This window comes from Diabrotica virgifera, chromosome 10, assembly GCF_917563875.1.
Source record: "Diabrotica virgifera virgifera chromosome 10, PGI_DIABVI_V3a".
NCBI lineage: Eukaryota > Metazoa > Arthropoda > Insecta > Coleoptera > Chrysomelidae > Diabrotica > Diabrotica virgifera.
In genome coordinates this window covers 139,891,706-139,914,779 of record NC_065452.1, presented here as the reverse complement: position 1 = coordinate 139,914,779, position 23,074 = coordinate 139,891,706, and the positions used below count along the sequence as shown (strand labels likewise).

Below are 23,074 nucleotides of genomic sequence, written 5' to 3'. Positions count from 1 at the left end.
CGATGTCGGGATAGTATCACAGGGTTTTTCCTGGTTTTCCCTTGTGATTTACTATGAAGTCTCTAACGCGAGAATTTTACTGTCGTTGCATTTGGTTGTCTTTTTAAAGACAGATCACATGCTATAATTTTTTATGACGGATATTCTTGAGTTGGGGTTGATTTCATGTAATCGAATGAACTATCTTTCAGTAAGTCGTCCCAGGAACGCAACTCATAAATATTGGCAATACCATTTTAAAGTCTTCTACTTTAAAATGTATAATATATGTCTGAATTGCCAATATAAATGAGTGAGATTAAATAAATTATTAGAAGAATTTTTTTGCTTAGCAACAGCTCTTTTGTTTATTTTAGTAATATTTTGTATTTTGACAACGGCACCCGATTTGGGCGTCGAAACGTTAATAAAATAATTTTTTTCATTTTAATTGTGGCTTATTTCTCATATAAATAATTAATCATAAAAATGCCACAAGGAAATAGCTTCAGAACAACACTAGATATAGCAGACTACCCTGATATAATACCAAAGCCGCGTTAGCAGTATAAAACGGGAGACTATTACTATTACTAAAAACATTGAAAAAAATGAATTTTATTTGATAATTTTTATTGTCATACAAATGAACCATTCTTTACAATTACTTCTTGAAAACAATGTCTTTCAATGTTGATCGTAACTGCGGTTAAGATGGTCTATTTTGAAGTTCCAATTCTCGATGACGCATGACGCTTTCGAGCTTTTCGATTGGTATTTGACCAATGACTCGAGTAATACTGGCATCCAATACCTCAATCGTAGCCGGTTTATTCATGTAGACTTTGGACTGTAGCCCCAAAGCAAAACGTCTAGAGGTGTGATATCACAGAATATAGGCGGCCAATTCAGTGTCCCAAAGCATGAAATAAATTGCTTACCGAATCGTTTTCGCAGTAAAGCCATGCTTTCATGGGCTATATGGCAATTGACGCAAATTATTTTAGAACCAAGTGTATTGAATCTACGAGCTTCAATTTCTGGCACCACTTACCTATTTTACTTAGTCCTAAGCCTTTCTACCTTTAGGTGTAAGGCTGGTAGAGTTGAGTTTAGCATTGTAGTCTCCATGCTTTCCGACCTTGTGTTAGATTTCTTGCACTTTCCAATGTCAATCCTTTCTTCTCGACATCTTTCCTGATTACATCTACGCATATAACTCTTGGTCTTCCTCTTTTGTTTTTCCCTGCACTCTCGTTTCGAACACTCGTTTTGTTAGTCTCTCGTTCGACATTCTACACACCTGCCCGAACCATCTAAGTTTACCCTCAACTATTTTTTCATTGATTGGTTCTAGTTTTAGGTTTAGTCTGATTGTTTCGTTTCTTATTTTGTCTGTTTTCTTTCTGTTTGCTATTTTCCTCAGGAACCTCATTTCTATAGCATTGACTCTGGATTTATGTCTTCCCGTCAATGTCCATCTTTCGCTGCTATACATGATTGTTGGTCTAACTACTGATCTGACGATGGCCGTTTTTACTTTCTCCGGTATCTCTTTGAAGAGAAATCTAGAAAATATGAAGAACATAGATTAATTAGTTTGATGAGCTATGTACTTAAAATACTCCTTACTATCATTCACTCGCGCATGTACACCAAATTAGAAGAACAGCTAAGTGAAGTTCAATTTGGATTCAGAGCAGGACTCGGAACGAGGGAAGCACTTTTCAGCTTGCAAGTTCTAATACAGAGAGCCAGGGATCTCAACTGCGATGTGTATGCATGTTTCATAGATTTCGAGAAGGCAGTTGATAAAGTCCCACATGGAAAACTAATCGATATCCTAAAAACATCAGGACTCGATGGTAAGGATATAAGACTCGTCTCAAACTTATATCTCCAACAAAAAGCAACAGTTCGATTCGAAAATGAACTGTCCGAAATCTTCACAGTCGAAAAAGGAGTTAGACAGGGTTGCATACTGTCACCAGCATTATTTAACATATACTCTGAAAACATCTTTAGAGAGGCCTTGGACGAATCAGAAGAAGGTATTGCAGTAAATGAACAACTTATAAATAATATTAGATATGCAGACAATACAGTATTGCTGTTAGATAGTGCGCAGGGGCTCCAAGGGATCATGAATAATGTTGTAGAAGCATGTAACAAATACGGCCTAAAACTAAACTGTAAGAAGACAAAAATAATGATCATTAGTAAAAACACCAATATAAACTCCCAAATTACCGTAAACAATACACCCCTAGAGAGAGTACAGAAAATATGCTATCTCGGCTGCAACATTAAGGATACCTGGGATCATAGCTACGAAATAAGAACTCGTATTGAAAAAGCCAGAAGCTCTTTTAACAATCTTAGGAAAATTCTGTGCAACTTGTCTTTAAGTATCAATGTACGCATAGGAATTCTTAGATGTTACGTCTTTAGTGTCCTCCTCTACGGAGTTGAAAGCTGGAGCCTGACAGAAGATGTCATAAAACGGTTAGAGGCGTTTGAAATGTGGTGCTACCGACGTATGTTGAGGGTCTCGTATATACACCACACAACTAATATAACTATTCTCCAGAGGCTAAGAAAAGACAAAGAAGTGGTTAACACCGTGAAGAACAGAAAATTGGCTTACTTCGGCCACATTATGCGTAATGAAAAATACCGACTACTACAGTTGATTCTACAAGGCAAAATTGAGGGCAGGAGAGGCCCTGGACGTAGACGTATATCCTGGCTGGCCAATTTTAGAAAGTGGACTGGTCTAACGTCAACTGATCTGTTTCGAGCTGCCGTAAATAGAATAAGTCTCAATGTGGTCGCCAACATCTCCAGAAGATAGGCACCTTTAGAAGAAGAAGGTATCTCTTTTTTCCCCAAAAATGTTGTTTTCGTAGTGTTAAATAAGCTTCCTGTTCGTCCCATTCTCTCGTTTATTTCCATGTCTTGTTTGTCATTTGATTCAATTATTGCTCCTAGGTAAATATGCCGCTTGTTCTAGTTGTTTTTCGTCTAATTCTATTGTGTGTATGTTCTTCGTATTTGAAATTATCATTGTTTTTTTTCCTCTGTATTAATTTTCATCTATTTATGTTTGATAGTTCTTCTTCTGGAATTTCAAGATTGTTCTGTAAGTCTTCTGTGTTTTCTGCAATCAATACCATGTCGTCTGCAAAAAATAACTCCGATAGTTGAGTCTGTTTCATTTGCCAGTATCCTAATGTTAGTTTTCTCATTTTTCTCTTGGCTTTCTTTATTGCTTCATCCAGTACCAGTGAGAATAGCAGTGAACTCAACACACATCCCTGTTTGACGCCTTGACTTGTAGTAAATTCTCTGGATTCCTCGTTATTGGTTCTTACTGTTTTTGTATTATTTTTGTACATATCCTTTATTACTTCTATTATGTGTTTGTTGACTCCCCTTTCTTTTAGTGTCGTCCATACGTCCTTTTTTCGAATTCTGTCAAACACCTTTTCCAGGTCGATGAAGCATATATGTATCTCTCTATTCTTATTGATTGCCTTCTCACTAACCTGTCTTATTGTGAATATTAGGTCTTGTGTGCTTCTGTCCTTCCTGAATCCACACTGTGTATCTTCCTTAGTTGTTTCTATTTGGGTTTTTATTCTTGTCTCTATTATTCTTGCGAATACCTTCCCAGGGATACTTGCTATGGTGATACCTCGGTAATTATTACAGTTTCTCTATTGCCTCCCTTTTTGTGTATTGGTGATATAATGTCTTTCTTCCAGTCCTTTGGTATTTCTGCTCTATTTAGGATATCATTCATTAGTTCTTTCATGCTGTCCATTCCCTCTATTCCCATGAATTTTATCATTTCCGGGGTGACATGATCCTTGCCTGGTGCCTAATTATATTCTTTCTATTGCTTTCTCTAATTCCTCTCTTGTTATGGATTCCACTTGTTGTTCTTCATTCATTTCTTATGTCTCCACTGTGTTGTCTGTGTCTGCATGTTTTCTTTGCTATTTGAAATGCTCTCTTCATTATTTCATTTGAAATGCTCATTATTTGTTTTTCTTCTATTAGTACGTTTCCATTCTTGTCTTTTATATTCGGCATCGCGTGCTCTTTCTTTCGTCTGAGTTGCTTTAATGCGCCCTAGAAGAATTTTTGGTTTTCCCCATAATTTTTGTCATTTTTTGTCCAAACCTCTCCCATGACCTTTCCTTTCCTGCTTTCGCCGCTATTTTAACCTCTTTTATTTTTTCTTTATATGCCTCGTAATCTTCCGGTTGCTTTGTGCTTAGATATCTCTTCCATTTGTCTTTTTGTTCTTTATTTTCTCTCGTATTTCGTCCGTCCACCATTCCGTTCTCCGCTTGTTAGTATTAGCTAGTTTTGCCTTTCCGCAAGTTTCTTTAGCTGCGTTGGTTATACTGGTTTTTAGATATTCCCATTTTTCTTCTATATTTGTATTTTTTGCATTACCTGCTACCTTTCAATGTATTATCTAATTTTTCTTGGAATTTGATATCTTTCCTTTTTAATTAATAACTTTTTATTTTTTCGTTTACTGTCTTTCTTTTATTTTCTTCTTTTTCCTCTGTTGTTATCATTTTCATTATTACTAGATGATGGTCACTACCAATCTATGAGCCCCTTTTCACTTGTGTGTCTTGTACTCTTTTCCGTTTGTTGCTTCTTACCAAAAAGTAATCTATAATTGATTTTTCGTTTCTGCTGTCTTGTATTCTCGTGTATTTGTGTACTTCTTTATGCTTAAATTTTGTATTTATTATAACTTATTATTATTAACTAGTTTGTTCTCCATACATATTTCTGTTATTCGTTTACCATTTCTGTCTAGTATTTCTTCCTCTTCTTTTCCCATGCACTCTTCTATTCCGCTGTTGTTGTTTCCGACTCTACCGTTTAGATCTCCCATTACAATTATGTTTTCTTCCCCATTATCAATTTTCATTTGGAGCTCCTCGAAAAATGTATCTTTCTATTCCTTTCTTGCATCTTCATTTACTCCATAAGTTGTTATTATTGTCCATATTTCCTCGTCCATCAGTTTCATTTTCACCGGTAATATTCTCTGGTTAACATATGTTTCTTCTATAACGTGTTGTAGTCTATTCAGTGCAATTATTATCCCGACACTTTCTTTTGCTCTCACCTTTGTATCCGCTCCTACCCAAAGTAAGTAATATCCTTTGTGTATTTTCTTAAGACCTTTTTCTTTCGTCTTCGTTTCCGTGTTATTCTTAATATTTCTATTTTTTGTTTTATCATTTCTTCTACCAGTTCTTCCTCTTTTCGATTGATCCTTCTCACATTCCATGTTCCCATTTTTATCTCTCCTTTTTTCTGCAATCTAGCTTTCACCTTCTTCTTATTTTCATCCTTGTTTACCTTTGCGTCATTTTTTTCCCTATCGCTATTCCTATTCATTGCCTTGCTTGTCATTGTTGTGGGTCCGGTTTCATTATTTTCTTTTTCTATTTTGGAGTCCTTTCAGGCATCCAAGAGGCCATTATCATGGCGCAATAACAGTTTCCATTCACAGTAACATTCTGGTCGGCCTCTGTTTTAAAGACATATGGACCGATATGTGATATATTACGATTGAATCTTCGTTTTGAGATAATGCAGACCTTTTTATAAAGAATCTGATAAGAATTTTATAAATAATTTTTTCGTAAAATTAAAAAATTAATAATAAAATAGTTATTATAATTGTAATAAAATGATGTTGGTTATCTGTAATTTGAGAAATATTTGGAAAAATAAATTTTTTATTTACAAGGATGTAATTACATATTAAAATTAAAATCGTATATTGTTAAATATAAAAGAACTTTATCCTTGAATTAAATTCCTATTTTTTGACTTACCTCGTAGAAAATTGATAAGCTTTGATATCTGATGGTTTATCTGACTTATTTTGTATCTCAGATTTAAGACCATTCAGAGCATTTCATGAAGAATAACTTTTTTCGTAAAATTGATAACAAAAATGTTTCCCATATGGTTCGAAGCCACGCAGACATACTGTATAAGTGCTCAAAAAAATTTATTTTGAATTTTCAAATTGTAATGTCTGACAGCCCGGCGAAGGGGGCCCCGCGTTTGTAATCGCGTTATACTGCCTATAGGCAATATAACGCGAATAAAAACCTACATTATAGCCGAAGAATGTAAGTAACATCATATGTAGTATATTTTTTATGAAAACAGAAAAGATGTTATATTGATGGTAAATATTTAGCTTAAAATAATGTGACTTCAAATTTTTTTTGTGTTGGTCAACTAAAATAGCAATATTTTATGTAGGTAGGTACAGGAAACTTCAGTCATGGAATACATTAAAATGCGTTTTCAAGTGGTTAAATATCAATTTTCCCGGACTCCTTCTGCTGGGTGATTAACCCCAGACTCCCCGGTAGGGGGGCCCCAGATCACGTTTGCCCCGGGGCCCCCAACATCGTACTTATGGCCCTGATTTAATGACATATTCGAATTCAGCATAATCAAAAAGCAAATAGAAACATTTTTGAACAAAGTAAAATGATGAATTCACCGATATCTTTTAAAATTATTTAATATGAAACAGTTTTATTGTTTAAAGAATTAATAAACAATTAGAGGCATCTGTGAGTAGAACTTTTCACTTTAAGATAAGATATATAAACTAACAAAAAATGTTTTAGAACAATATAAGCTTGTTTGATTTTTTCCGAAACCGAAACAATGCAAGTTTTTCTACATTGACTTCCCTAAAGCGTAAGTGTTATAATTTCCTTATCTTACCGTTTATCTGTTGAGAGATTGTCCAATGATTACACAAGAAAAGTCTTCAATAATTGTTAAATAAATGCGTACCAAACTGATGCAACTATAACCGTAAAACAACACAAACATAAATAGCATTCAATGCAAACAACCAATATGAAATTACTGGCGATAATATTGTATCGAAATACTAAAAGTAGGTAAAGAACAGAGAGAAAGGAAACCCATTTTTAGATTTAAAAATATTGTTCTTAAATTCGGCAAATTGCAATTCTAATATCTTTCAATAGTCACGTACAAAGCAGTATATAGTTTATTGTCGCTACCATAAAATTTAGGTAGGCCTTAAGGGATTAAGTTTCTAGATATTATGAGATGATTCACTTGGCAAATACGTCTAGTTAGAAATTTTTACGTTTTTAAATTTAAACAGACAACGTAAAAATAATATAACAATAACAGATTTTTACATAATATCGGATGACAAGATGGGGCCCTTAAGCGATTGGAGCCACCCGCAAGCTTCATGCTGCGGGGCCCTCTGTTACGCCCCTGAGGAAAACATACATAGTTCCGCTTATATACTATGATGATACACTTTTACTCCTATCATGACGTTAATTAATTTACAATTTGATTTTCATATTTGTAATATGTTCTATAAACAATTATTGCATTAATTATATAATATTAATTTATCGACTCTATGTCGTATTATGTATAAGTTTTTAGTTTGTGAAAAATGTCATTATAGATAGCAGTGCGTGAAGTGTTTAAAGTGTGCGTGAAGTAACAATGTATTGTAAATGGGACTTACTTTTTCGCACTGTTTTTGACACACTTTCATATAATCAAATATCCTTTCGCGTTGTCATGGTGATATGGTTGTAATTAAAATTCACTCTACTACTAGTGTGTTGAAATTAAGAAAGCTTAACGACCATGTTACAAGATACTTCTGGGAACATGGTGAAACTCTAAACGAAACCTTAGCAACCATCTTGGACCACGAATGTCTGCCAAGTGTCAAAGCTCTCAGTGTTTTGACTGAATGTCTGTCAAGTGTGTTAAGGTTTCGTTTAGGGTTTCACCATGTTCCAAGAGGTATCTTCTAACATCGGCGTTTGACAATTAACACAGCTCAACTGTGTCAATGACTTTGTGAAAATCGATAAATATTAGAAACATAGGTTTATTATTGTATTCCTCTACTTCCATTATTAGGGATTTTATACTTCGTAGATGGTCAATAGTTCCGTAACTTTTTCGGAATTCTGAATGTTCTCTTGGTTGATAAGTCTGCAATTTTCTTTCCATTCTCTTAACCATTATTTGAGTAAACAACTGATATATGTTACGGGTAAAGTTGTATTAACGGGTAAACCTAGGATTCTTCGGGATTTAATTCCCAAATCGTCCAATTATGAAATAATTAATTTATTCCAACCTTTACGTGCTCACTGTATGTATATGGCTTAGGAGCTAATCAGTTTGTAACTCTCTAACTTTGCTCTGTCTCCTGCTTTGTGTAATAGTTAAAAATCAGTTCATATAACTCAAAAGTAAAAAATCATGATTTGTTGTAATCTTAGCTCTAATAGTTAATTTATTGAATAATCAATGGCTTAACGAGCAGCAACGGCTACTGCGGTTGAATACTTAAGCTACAACACTTAATTCTCCTATTTCAGTAACGAAAGCAGATAGAGGGTCGCTTCCAGCGGCATATTTTATTGCTGGTTAATTGCTGAAAGATGGGGTATACCAGAATTTACAAAACCACCCCCTCCAACCCCTACCATTATCATCGTTCCCCAGATTTCACAAAGAGTGAAAATAACCAGTTTAAAGATTTAAAACCAAGTGGGTAATTTTTGCCAATTTATTGCTGCAGGTCTACGCTAAAAACTATTTTTTTGTTTCATCCCCTAACGAGAACAAATGGCTACTGCAGTTTAATACTTAAGCTACAATACCCAACACTCCTATTTCAGGAACGAAAGCAGATAGAGGGTCGCTTCCAGCGGCATATTTTATTTCTAGTTAATTGCTGAAAGATCGGGTATACCAGAATTTAAAAACCCACCCCCTCCAACCCCTACCATTATCATCGTTCCCCAGATTTCACAAAGGGTGAAAATAACCAACTTAAAGACTTAAAACTAAGTGGGAATTTTTGCTTCATCCCCTAACGAGAAACAATGGCTACTGCAGTTTAATACTTAAGCTACAATACCCAACACTCCTATTTCAGGAACGACAGCAGATAGAGGGTCGCTTCCAGCGGCATCTTTTATTGCTAGTTAATTGCTGAAAGATAGGGTATACAACAACTAACAAACTCACCCCCATCAACTCTACCGTTATCATCATTCGACGGCTTTCACAGGAAGTGAAAATTGCCAGTTTTAAAACCTAAGACCAAGTAGGATTTTTTTTCTAAGTAACTACTGCAGGTCTACGCCAAAAACGATTTTATTGCTTCATCCCTTAACGAGCAGCAATGGCTACTGCGGTTGAATACTTAAGCTACAACACTCAATTCTCTTATTTCAGTAACGAAAGCAGATAGAGGGTCGCCTCCAGCGGCATACTTTATTTCTAGTTAATTGCTGAAATATGGGGTATACCAGAATTTACAAACCCACCCCCTCCAACCCCTACCATTATAATCGTTCCCCAGATTTCACAAAGGGTGAAAATAACCAGTTTAAAGACTTAAAACCAAGTGGGAATTTTTGCTTCATCCCCTAACGAGAAACAATGGCTACTGCAGTTTAATACTTAACCTACAATACCCAACACTCCTATTTCAGTAACGAAAGCAGATAGAGGGTCGCTTCCAGCGGCATATTTTATTGCTAGTTAATTGCTGAAAGATAGGGTATACAACAATTTACAAACTCTCCCCCTTCAACCCTACCGTTATCATCATTTGACGGATTTCACAAGAAGTGAAAATTGCCAGTTTAAAAACCTAAGACCAAGTAGGTTTCTTTTTCCTAAGTCACTGCTTCTGTGAAATCCGTCGAATGATGATAACGGTAGGGTTGAAGGGGGTGAGTTTGTAAATTGTTGTATACCCTATCTTTCAAAAATTAACTAGCAATAAAATATGCCGCTGGAAGCGGTATATTTTATATGCCGCATATTTTATATGCCGCTATCTGCGGATACCATCTATCTGCTTTCGTTCCTGAAATAGGAGTGTTGGGTATTGTAGCTTAAGTATTAAACTGCAGTAACCATTGTTTCTTCTTAGGGGATGAAGCAAAAAAATCGTTTTTAGCGTAGACCTGCAGCAATAAATTGGCAAAAAATACCCACTTCGTTTTAAGCCTTTACACTGGTTATTTTCACTCTTTGTGAAATCCGGGGAACGATGATAACGGTAGGGGTTGGATGGGGTGAGTCTGTAAATTCTGGTATACCCCATCTTTCAGCAATTAATTAGAAATAAAATATGCCGCTGGAAGCACCCTCTATCTGCTTTCGTTCCTGAAATAGGAGTGTTGGGTATTGTAGCTTAAGTATTCTACCGCAGTAGCCACTGTTGGTCGTTAGGGGATGAAGCTATAAAATCGTTTTTGGCGTAGACCTGCAGCAGTTACTTAGGAAAAAACCTACCTGGTCTTAGGTTTTTAAACTGGCAATTTTCACTTTCTGTGAAATCGGTCGAATGATGATAACGGCAGGGTTGAAGGGGGTGAGTTTGTAAATTGTTGTATACCCTATCTTTCAGCAATTAACTTTTATATGCCGCTATCTGCGGATACCTTCTATCTGCTTTCGTTCCTGAAATAGGAGTGTTGTGTGTTGTAGCTTAAGTATTAAACCGCAGTAGCCATTGTTTCTCGTTAGGGGATGAAGCAAAAAATTCGTTTTTTGCGTAGACCTGCAGAAATTAATTGGCAAAAAATACCCACTTGCTTTTAAGTCTTTAAACTGGTTATTTTCACTCTTTGTGAAATCCGGGGAACGATAATAATAGTAGGGGTTGGAGGGGAGGGTTTGTAAATTCTGGTACACCCCATCTTTCAGCAATTAATGAAGCCCCTTTAGGGGATGAAGCAAAACATTTATTATTGGCTTAGACCTGTTGAAATTAATAAGCAAAAAATACCCACTTGGTTTTAGGTCTTTAAACTGGCTATTTTCAAGTTTTGTGGATTCCGGGGAATGATTATATAACGGTAGGGGTTGAAGGGGGTGAGTTTGTAAATTCTTGTATACCCAATTTTTCACCAATTAAATAGCAATAAAATATACCGCCGGAAGCTACCCTCTATCTACTTTCGTTCCAGAAATATGACTGTTGGCTATTCTAGCTTAATATTAAGCTGGAATAGCCACCTGTATCTCTGAAGGGGTTGAAGCTATAAATTTGTGATTTGCGTAATAAATTAGCAATAAATTAATAATAAAATAGGCCGCCGGAAGCGACCACCTATCTGCTTTCGTTACTGAAATAGGAGAATTGAGTGTTGTAGCTGAAGTATTCAACCGCAGTAGCCATTGTTGCTCGTTAGGGGATGAAGCAGTAAAATCGTTTTTGACGTAGACCTGCAGCAGTTGCTTAGGAAAAATATACCCACCTGGTCTTAGATTTTCAAACTGGTAATTTTGAGTTTCTGTGAAATCCGGGGAATGATGATAACGGTGGGGGTTGGAGGGGTGAGTTTGTAAGTTGTTGTATACCATATCTTTCAGAAATTAATTAGCAATAAAATATGCCGCTGGAAGCGACACTCTATCTGCTTTCGTTCCTGAAATAGGAGTGTTGGTATTGTAGCTTAAGAATTAAACCGCAGTAGCCATTGTTTCTCGTTAGGGGATTAAGCAAAGAATTCGTTTTTGGCGTAGACCTGCAGCAGTCAATTATAAAAAATACCCATTTGGTTTTAAGTTTTTGAACGGGTTATTTTCACTCTTTGTGAAATCCGTGGAACGATGATAACGGTAGGGGTTGGAGAGGGTGAGTTTGTAAATTCTGGTATATCCCATCTTTCAGCAATTAATTAAAAATAAAATACGCCGCCAGAAGCGACCGTCTATCCGCTTTCTTTCCTGAAATAGGAGCGTTGGGTATTGTAGCCTTAAGTATTAAACCGCTCGTTAGGGGTTGAAGCAAAACATTCATTTTTGGCTTAGACCTGTAGCAATTAATAAGCAAAAAATACCCACTTGGCTTTAGGTCTTTAAACTGGTTATTTTAACTTTTTGTGGATTCCGGGGATTGATGATTACGGTAGGGGTTGAATAGGGTAAGTTTGTAAATTCTTGTATACACTATCCTTCAGCAATTAATTAGCAATAAAATATGCCGCCGGAAGCTACCCTCTATCTACTTTTGTTCCGGAAATATGAATGTTGGCTCTTCTAGCTTAATATTAAGCTGGAATAGCCACCTGTTTCTCTGAAGGGGGTGAAGCAATAAATTTTTATATTGCCTAATAAATTAGCTATTAATTCTCAATAAAATAGCACACCGGAAGCAACTCTCTATCTACTTTCGTTCCGGATATATGAATGTTGGCTCTTCTTGCTTAATATTGAGCTGGAATGGCCACCTGTTTCTCTGAAGGGGATTAAGCAATAAATTTTTATTTGACGTAATAAATTAGCAACTAAGTAGCAGTAAAATAAGCCACCAAAAGCAACTCTCTATCTACTTTCGTTCCGGATATATGAATGTTGGCTATTCTAGTTCAATATTAAGCTGGAATGGCCACCTGTTTCTCTGAAGGGGATGAAGCAATAAATTTTTAATTTGCGTAATAAATTAGCAATAAAATAGCAAAAAAATATGGGGTAAGTTTCATGGCTCCCTTATGAAATGGTCATTCTAGCTTAATAGAGATATATCTTCCCTTCCTCTTCGCAGTCCCCTTTATGTTTAAGATAATTTCAAGATATTTAAATTGCTATTTATAATTTGGTTGTGTACATATTTCATATATTATATAATATCCAATAACCAAACCCAATTAGTAATTGGAGTACATTGGTCTATTTTTTTAACAATTTGAGCTACAGTTGTTCAATATTCTATCAGTTAATTCTCGAAATCAGTTTTCAGGATGTACTGCTTCCGTGTAGCAAAAACCGTTAAATTTTTGTCGTTGACAAATCTATCACCAATTTCACACCGTTTCCTAAAAGGTAAAAAGTTTATTCGTAAAACTCGTATATATTATAAAGTATTGCAAGCAGTGTAAAAATCAGTTCATATAAATTGAAAGTCAAATACAAGACCCGTCGTAAGCGTAGCTCTAATGGGTAATTTATGAAGTAATTAGTTATGAAACTTAATGCTAGTGGCTAATTTTGGTTAAATGGCAGTTTTTTTATGTAAAAAACTGTTAACATACATGTTTAATCTTATCGCCAGTCTATTAATTAACATTATATTCAAATATAACATTTATAATAATATTACATGATCTTACATATTTAATCTACTGTTACATCATCTAAATTTCTTTTCCAGACTCTTCCCGGAAACGAATTGCAATATTTATTTCTTTATGTGGAAAATGGCAACATAGATAGAGATGGAAAGCATTTCGGGCTGCGTTCTTTGAAAGAAGCAGAGCGCGTACGTATATTTGAACGTATTGTGCTTTGAACCTTTCAGAGAAAGGCATTAATTATTGTTAATTTGGGAATATTATTTGTAAGATATTTATAGATATTTATAGAAATTTTAATACTAGATATTTATATGACTGAACTATGCTAATTTTTCAGACCCAGAAGCAAGACGATCCTCCGGAAGACAAGCTGAGGAAAAAGCAAAATTTATTTTGCCAAATCGAACAACCAATCTCTGGAAATAAAGCCGATGATCTAGTTTGTTTGGCTCTGTGGATAGACACGCATACATTGAAGGGACATAATTAAAAGGTAATATTAATACGTTAATTTTACAGAGTTACAAAATTTGAGTTTAATAGAAAAGCTACACTGTTGAGTTATTTACGATTTCTTTTTTTTATAGCAGACTAACTAATCCGATTCTTGAGCATTAAGGTGTCGCACTGAGAGACACAGATCCAGTAGCAAGAAGATACATTAAATTGGTCTCTGTTGACTACGACAAACGGCAAGATGGATGGAGATGGTACCAAATTTGGAGCTGATTTCTGTAACTTCCGTCGGTTAGAAGTCGTGTATTTACCTCGACTGTAGCTGATGGAAGGCACAAAACAAGTTTCTTGTGCACCACAAACCCCATATTTTTTTGCTATTTTATTGCTAATTTATTACGCAAATTAAAAATTTATTGCGTCATCCCCTTCAGAGAAACAGGTGACAATTCCAGCTTAATATTAAGCTAGAATAGCCAATATTCATATATTCGGAACGAAAGTAGATAGAGAGTTGCTTCCGGTGGCCTATTTTATTGCTATTTAATTACTAATTTATTACGCAAAATAAAAATTTATTGCTTAATCCCCGACAGAGAAACAGGTGGCTCTTTCAGCTTAATATTAAGCTAGAATAGCCAACATTCATATTTGCGGAACGAAAGGAGATAGAGGGTAGCTTCCGGCGGCGTATTTTATATTTATGTATTTGTATATTTTATTGCTAATTAATTGCTGAAAGATTGGGTATACAATAATTTACAAACTCACCCCCTTCAACCCCTACCGTTATCATCATTCCCGGGAATCCACAAAAAGTGAATATAACCAGTTTAAAGACCTAAAACCAAGTTGGTATTTTTTGCTTATTAATTGCTACAGATCTTACCCAAATATGAATGTTTTGCTTCATCCCCTAATGAGCCACAATGGCTACTGCAGTTTAATACTTAAGGCTACAATACCTAACATTCCTATTTCAGGAAAGAAAGCAGATAGAGGGTCGCTTCTGGCGGCATATTTTATTTTTAATTAATTGCTGAAAGATGGGATATACCAGAATTTACAAACCCACCCCTCCAGCCCCTACCGTTATCATCGTTCCACGGATTTCACAAAGAGTGAAAATAACCAGATTAAAAACTTAAAACCCAGTGAGTATTTTTTCTTATTAACTGCTGCAGGCCTACGCCAAAAACGATTTTATTGCTTCATCCCCTAACGAGAAACAATGGCTACTACGGTTGAATACTTAAGCTTCAACACTCAATTCTCCTATTTCAGTAACGAAAGCAGATAGCGGGTCGCTTCCGGCGGCCTATTTTATTGCTAATTAATTGCTAATTTATTACGCAAATTACAAATTTATAGCTTCAATTCCTTCAGAGATACAGGTGGCTATTCCAGCTTAATATTAAGCTAAAGTAGCCAACATTCATATTTCCGCAACGAAAACAGATAGAGGGTCGCTTCCAGCGGCATATTTTATTGCTAGTTAATTGCTGAAATATAGGGAATTCAACAATTCACAAACTCATCCCCTTCAACCCTACCATCATTTGACGGATTTCACAGAAAATGAAAATTGCCAGTTTAAAAACCTAAGACTAACTAGGTTTTTTTCCTAAGTAACTGCTTCTGTGAAATCTGTCGAATGATGATAACGGTAGGGTTGAATGGGGTGAGTTTGTAAATTGTTGTATACCATATCTTTCAGAAATTAACTAGCAATAAAATATGCCGCTATCTGCGGATACCCTTTATCTGCTTTCGTTCCTGAAATAGCAGTGTTGGGTATTGTAGCTTAAGTATTAAACTGCAGTAGCCATTGTCTCTTGTTAGGGGATGAAGCAAAAAAATCGTTTTTGACGTAGACCTGCAGCAGTTATTTAGGAAAAAACCTAGTTGGTCTTAGGTTTTTAAACTGGCAATTTTCACTGTCCATGAAATCCGTCGAATGATGATAACGGTAGGGTTGAAGGGGGTGAGTTTGTAAATTGTTGTATTCCCTATCTTTCAGCAATTAACTAGCAATAAAATATGCCGCTTGAAGCGGCCTATTTTATATGCCGCTATCTGCGGATACCGTCTATCTGCTTTCGTTCCTGAAATAGGAGTGTTGGGTATTGTAGCTTAAGATTTAAACCGCAGAAAGCTATTGTTTCTCGTTAGGGGATGAAGCAAAAAACTCGATTTTTGCGTAGACCTGCAGAAATTAATTGCCAAAAAAATACCCACTTGGTTTTAAGTCCTTAAACTGGTTATTTTCACTCTTTGTGAAATCCGGGGAACGATGATAATGGTAGGGGTTGGAGGGGTGGGTTTGTAAATTCTGGTATACCCCATCTTTCAGCAATTGATTAGAAATAAAATATGCCGCCAGAAGCGACCCTCTATCTGCTTTCTTTCCTGTATTAGGACTGTTGGGTATTGTAACCTTAAGTATTAAACTGGAGTAGCAATTGTGGCTCATTAGGGGATGAAGCAAAACATTTATTTTTGGCTTAGATCTGTTACAATTAATAAGCACTTGGTTTTAGGTCTTTAAACTGGTTATTCTCAAGTTTTGTGGATTCCGGGGAATGATAATATAACGGAAGGGGTTGAAGGGGGTGAGCTGTAAATTTTTGTATACCCAATCACTCAGCAATTAATTAGCAATGAAATATACCGCCGGAGGCTACTCTCTATCTACTTTCGTTCCGGAAATATGTGTGTTGGCTCTTCTAGCTTAATATTAAGCTGGAATAGCTGTACCGCTGAAGGCGTTGAAGCTAAAAATTTGTAATTTGCGTAATAAATTAGCAATTAATAAGCAATAAAATAGGCGGCCGGAAGCGACCCTCTATCTGCTTTCTTTACTGCAATAGGAGAATTGAGTGTTGTAGCTGAAGTATTCAACCGCAGTAGCCATTGTTGCTCGTTAGGGGATGAAGCAGTTAAATCGTTTTTGGCGTAGACCTGCAGCAGTTGCTTAGGAAAAAAATATCCACCTGGTCTTAGATTTTCAAAGTGGTAATTTTGACTTTCTATGAAATCCGGGGAATGGTGATAACGGTGGGGGTTGGAGGGGGTGAATTTGTAAGTTGTTGTATACCATATCTTTCCGAAATTAATTAGCAATAAAATATGCCGCTGGAAGCGACACTCTATCTGCTTTCGTTCCTGTAATAGGAGTGTTGGTATTGTAGCCTTAAGTATTAAACCGCAGTAGCCATTGTGGCTCGTTGGGGGATGAAGCAAAACATTCATTTTTGGCTTAGACCTGTAGCAATTAATAAGAAAAAAATACCCACTTGGTTTTAGGTCTTTAAACTGGTTATTTTCGCTTTTTGTGGATTCCGGGGAATGACGATAACGGTAGGGGTTGAAGGGGCTAAGTTTTGTAAATTCTTGTACACACAATCCTTCAGCAATTAACTAGCAATAAAATATGCAGCTGGAAGCTACCCTGTATCTACTTTGGTTCCGGAAATATGAATGTTGGCTTTTCTAGCTTAATATTAAGCTGGAATAACCACCTGTTTCTCTGAAGGGGGTGAAGCAATATATTTTTATTTTACTTAATAAATTAGCAATTAATTAATAATAAAATAGGCCAGCGGAAGCAACTCTCTATCTACTTTCGTTCCGGATATATGAATGTTGGCTATTCTAGCTTAATATTAAGCTGGAATGGCCACCTGTTTCTCTGAATGGGATGAAGCAATAAATTTTGAATTTGCGTTATAAATTAACAAAAAAATATGGGGTAAGTTTCATGGCTCCTTTCAGTCCCCTTCATGTTCAAGATAATTTCAAGATATTTAAATTTGCTATTTATAATTTGGTTGTGTACATATTTCATATATTATATAATATCCAATAACCAAATCAAATCAGTAATTGGAGTACATTTGTCTACGTTTTTTAACAATTTGGGCTACAGTTGTTCAATATTCTATCAGTTAATTCTCGAAATCAGTTTTCAGGATGTACTGCTTCCGTGTAGGTAAAAACCGTTAAATTTTTGTCGTTGACAAATCTATCACCAATTTCACACCGTTTCCTAAAAGGTAAACAGTTTATTCGTAAAACTCGTATATTATAAATTATTGCATGCAGTGTAAAACTCAGTTCATATAAATTGAAAGTCAAAAACAAGACTCGTCGTAAGCGTAGCTCTAAGGCAAGCCGCACACCAAAGAAACATGAAACGAAAAACATGAAACATGAAACGTGAAACACACGAGTGTGACTCATGCTTATGACACATTTTTATTGTCGGAGAGTTTCTTAAATGGCCGGACGTATATTTGTTTAGCAGTGTTTTATTTCCATGAAACGTAATTTACGTTTCATTTTTCTTTGATGTGCCCTGCCCTGCCAATGGGTAATTTATGAAGTAATTAGTTATGAAACTTAATTCTAGTGCATTTTGGTTAAATAAAAGTTTTTTATGTAAAAAACTGTTAACATACATGTTTAATCTTATCGCCAGTCTATTAATTAACATTATATTCAAATATAACATTTATAATAATATTACATGATCTTACATATTTAATCTACGGTTACATCATCTAAATTTCTTTTCCAGACTCTTCCTGGAAACGAATTGTAATATTTATTTCTTTATGTGGAAAATGGCAACATAGATAGAGATGGAAAGAATTTCGGGCTGCGTTCTTTGAAAGAAGCAGAGCGCATACGTATATTTGAACGTATTGTGCTTTGAATCTTTCAGAGAAAGCACTTCACGTTCAACGCAACAACAATGAATAGACAATCGAAGCATTAATTATTGTTAATTTGGGAATATTATTTGTAAGATATTTATAGAGATTTATAGAAATTTTAATACTAGATATTTATATGACTGAACTATGCTAATTTTTCAGACCCAGAAGCAAGAGGATCCTCCGGAAGACAAGCTGAGGAAAAAGCAAAATTTATTTTGCCAAATCGAACAACCAATCTCTGGAAAGAAAGCCGATGATCTAGTTTGTATGGCTCTGTGGATAGACACGCATACATTGAAGGGACATAATTAAAAGGTAATATTAATACGTTAATTTTACAGAGTTACAAAATTTGAGTTTAATAGAAAAGCTACACTGTTGAGTTATTTACGATTTCTTTTTTTTTTATAGCAGACTAACTAATCCGATTCTTGAGCATTAAGGTGTCGCACTGAGAGACACAGATCCAGTAGCAAGAAGATATATTACATTGGTCTCTTTTGACTACGACAAACGGCAAGGTGGATGGAGATGGTACCAAATTTGGAGCTGATTTCTGTAACTTCCGTCGGTTACAAGTCGTGTATTTATCTCGACTGTAGCTGATGGAAGGCACAAAACAAGTTTCCTGTGCACCGTTAATATAATACATCGGCTCAGAAATGACGAAAAATAATCTTAGCCTAGATTAAAAATAAAACGCGTGGTACATCCCTAGCAAATATTGTGTGGTGTCTTTTGGAATTCATTTATTTGGTACCAAAGTTATCACTTCACTCATTAATAGAGTTTTTATTTTGAGAGAAGCTACTCTTTCAGCTAATAGCAATTCCTTTTTTTGTTTTCAAGAGAGCAACTAATGCTAATCGACAACTGATAGACCAGCACAACCAGTCCCTCGAAAGAGAGCCAATGATCAAGTTTGTTTGGCTGTGTGGATGGACACGCACGCATACATTGAAGGGGCATAATTGAAAGGTAATATAAATTCGTTTATTTTACAGAGTTACAAAGTTTAGAAGTTTAATAGAGAAGGTACACTTTAAGTTAATAACGATTTCTTTTTTTTTATAGCAGACTAACTCATCCGATTCTTGAGTATAAAGGTGTCGCACTGAGAGGCACAGATCCAGTAGCAAAATGATCCTGCAGCAGACAAGCTAGCGAGAAAAGCAATTGATTTTGACAAATCGACCATCGACCAGTACAATCAAGCTCTGGAAAAAGAGCCACTGATCAAGTTCGGCTCTGTGGATGGACACGCATACATTTGAAGGGGCACAATTGAAAGGTGATGTTAATAGGTTAATGTTAAGTTAATAGTGAGGCTACATTTTAAGTAATAACGATTTATTTATTTTATAGGAGACTTACTAATGCGATTCTTTAGCATTAAGGTATCGCACTGAGAGACACAGATCCGGTAAGAAGACGATCCCCCAGAAAAGAGGCTTGCAGGGAAAATAAAATCTATGTTACCAAATCGGTAACTGATTGACCAACATAACCAATCCCTGGAATGAGGGCCACTGAGCAAATTTCTTTGGCTCTGTAGATGCACACGCATACGTCTAAGGGATATAATTTATAGGTAATATTAATACGTTTATTTTTTACGTAATATTTACTCGTAATAATATTTTATTACGAGTAACAAAGTGTAGGAGTTTTTTAGAGAGTATACTGTAACTTAATAACGATTTCTATCTTTATAGGAGACTAACTAGTCCGATCCTTGAGCATTAAGCTATCGTAATGAGAGGCACAGATCCAGTAGCAAAAAGATACATTACATTGGTCTCTTTTGACTACGACAAGCGGCAAGATGGATGGAGATGGTACCAAATTTGGAGCTGAATTCTGTAACTTCCGTCGGTTAGAAGTCGTGTATTGACCTCGACTGTAGCTGATGGAAGGCACAAAACAAGTTTCCTGTGCACCACATACCCCATATTTTTTTGCTATTTTATTGCTAATTTATTACGCAAATTAAAAATTTATTGCGTCATACCCTTCAGAGAAACAGGTGGCCATTCCAGCTTAATATTAAGCTAGAATAGCCAATATTCATATATTCGGAACGAAAGTAGATAGAGAGTTGCTTCCGGTGGCCTATTTTATTGCTATTTAATTGCTAATTTATTACGTAAAATAAAAATTGATTGCTTAATCCCCTTCAGAGAAACAGGTGGCTCTTTCAGCTTAATATTAAGCTAGAATAGCTAACATTCATATTTGCGGAACGAAAGTAGATAGAGGGTAGCTTCCGGTATATTTTATTGCTAATTAATTGCTGAAAGATTGGGTATACAAGAATTTACAAACTCACCCCCTTCAACCCCTACCGTTATCATCATTCCCGGGAATCCACAAAAAGTGAACATAACCAGTTTAAAGACCTAAAACCCAGTTGGTATTTTTTGCTTATTAATTGCTACAGGTCTAACCCAAATATGAATGTTTTGCTTCATCCCCTAATGAGCCACAACGTCTACTGCAGTTTAATACTTAAGGCTACAATACCTAACACTCCTATTTCAGGAAAGAAAGCAGATAGAGGGTCGCTTCTGGCGGCATATTTTATTTTTAATTAATTGCTGAAAGATGGGATATACCAGAATCTACAAACCCACCCCACCAGCCCCTAACGTTATCATCGTTCCACGGATTTCACAAAGAGTGAAAATAACCAGATTAAAAACTTAAAACCCAGTGAGTATTTTTTCTTATTAACTGCTGCAAGTCTACGCCAAAAACGATTTTATTGCTTCATCCCCTAACGAGAAGCAATGGCTACTACGGTTGAATACTTAAGCTTCAACACTCAATTCTCCTATTTCAGTAACGAAAGCAGATAGAGGGTCGCTTCCGGCGGCCTATTTAATTGCTAATTAATTGCTAATTTATTACGCAAATTACAAATTTATAGCTTCAACCCCTTCAGAGATACAGGTGTCTATTCCAGCATAATATTAAGCTAGAATAGCCAATATTCATATTTCCGGAACGAAAACAGATAGAGGGTCGCTTCCAGCGGCATATTTTATTGCTAGTTAATTGCTGAAAGATAGTGAATTCAACAATTTTACAAACTCACCCCCTTCAACTCTACCATCATTTGACGGATTTCACAGAAAATGAAAATTGCCAGTTTAAAAACCTAAGACTAACTAGGTTTTTTCCTTTGTAACTGCTTCTATGAAATCCGTCGAATGATGATAACGGTAGGGTTGAATGGGATGAGTTTGTAAATTGTTGTATACCCTATCTTTCAGAAATTAACTAGCAATGAAATATGCCGCTGGAAGCGGCATATTTTATATGCCGCTATCTGCGGATACCCTTTATCTGCTTTCGTTCCTGAAATAGCAGTGTTGGGTATTGTAGCTTAAGTATTAAACTGCAGTAGCCATTGTTTCTTGTTAGGGGATGAAGCAAAAAAACAGTTTTTGACGTAGACCTGCAGCAGTTACTTTGGAAAAAAACCTAGTTGGTCTTAGGTTTTTAAACTGGAAATTTTCACTGTCCATGAAATCCGTCGAATGATGATAACGGTAGGGTTGAAGGGGGTCAGTTTGTAAATTGTTGTATTCCCTATCTTTCAGCAATTAACTAGCAATAAAATATGCCGCTTGAAGCGGCCTATTTTATATGCCGCTATCTGCGGATACCGTCTATCTGCTTTCGTTCCTGAAATAGGAGTGTTGGGTATTGTAGCTTAAGATTTAAACCGCAGAAAGCTATTGTTTCTCGTTAGGGGATGAAGCAAAAAACTCGATTTTTGCGTAGACCTGCAGAAATTAATTGCCAAAAAAATACCCACTTGGTTTTAAGCCCTTAAACTGGTTATTTTTACTCTTCGTGAAATCCGGGGAACGATGATAATGGTAAGGGTTGGAGGGGTCGGTTTGTAAATTCTGGTATACCCCATCTTTCAGCAATTGATTAGAAATAAAGTATGCCGCCAGAAGCGACCTTCTATCTGCTTTCTTTCCTGTAATAGGACTGTTGGGTATTGTAACCTTAAGTATTAAACTGCGGTAGCAATTGTGGCTCGTTAGGGGATGAAGCAAAACATTTGTTTTTGGCTTAGATCTGTTGCAATTAATAAGCAAAAAATACCGACTTTGTTTTAGGTCTTTAAACTGGTTATTTTCAAGTTTTGTGGATTCCGGGAATGATAATATAACGGAAGGGGTTGAAGGGGGTGAGCTTGTAAATTCTTGTATACCCAATTTTTCACCAATTAATTAGCAATAAAATATACCGCCGGAAGCTACCCTCTATCTACTTTCGTTCCGGAAATATGTGTGTTGGCTATTCTAGCTTAATATTAAGCTGGAATAGCCACCTGTACCTCTGAAGGGGTTGAAGCTAAAAATTTGTAATTTGTGTAATAAATTAGCAATAAAATAGGCCGCCGGAAGCGACCCTCTATCTGCTTTCGTTACTGCAATAGGAGAATTGAGTATTGTAGCTGAAGTATTCAACCGCAGTAGCCACTGTTGCTGGTTAGGGGATGAAGCAGTAAAATCGTTTTTGGCGTAGACCTGCAGCAGTTGCTTAGAAAAAAAATCTCCACCTGGTCTTAGATTTTCAAAGTGGTAAATTTGACTTTCTGTGAAATCCGGGGAATGGTGATAACGGTGGTGGTTGGAGGGGGTGAATTTGTAAGTTGTTGTATACCATATCTTTCAGAAATTAATTAGCAATAAAATATGCCGCTGG

At 35.9% G+C, this 23,074-nt stretch overlaps 1 protein-coding gene across 1 annotated transcript in view; it reads left to right on the top strand.

The window, feature by feature from the left end:
- Positions 1-23,074, top strand: part of LOC126893157 (uncharacterized) — a 183,734-nt gene that overhangs the window by 3,398 nt on the left and 157,262 nt on the right. Inside the window, exons 2-3 of the mRNA XM_050663109.1 lie at positions 13,507-13,608; positions 18,506-18,607. Of these exons, the coding sequence (XP_050519066.1) occupies positions 13,507-13,608; positions 18,506-18,607 (204 nt within the window). The remainder of the gene's footprint in view (positions 1-13,506; positions 13,609-18,505; positions 18,608-23,074) is intronic.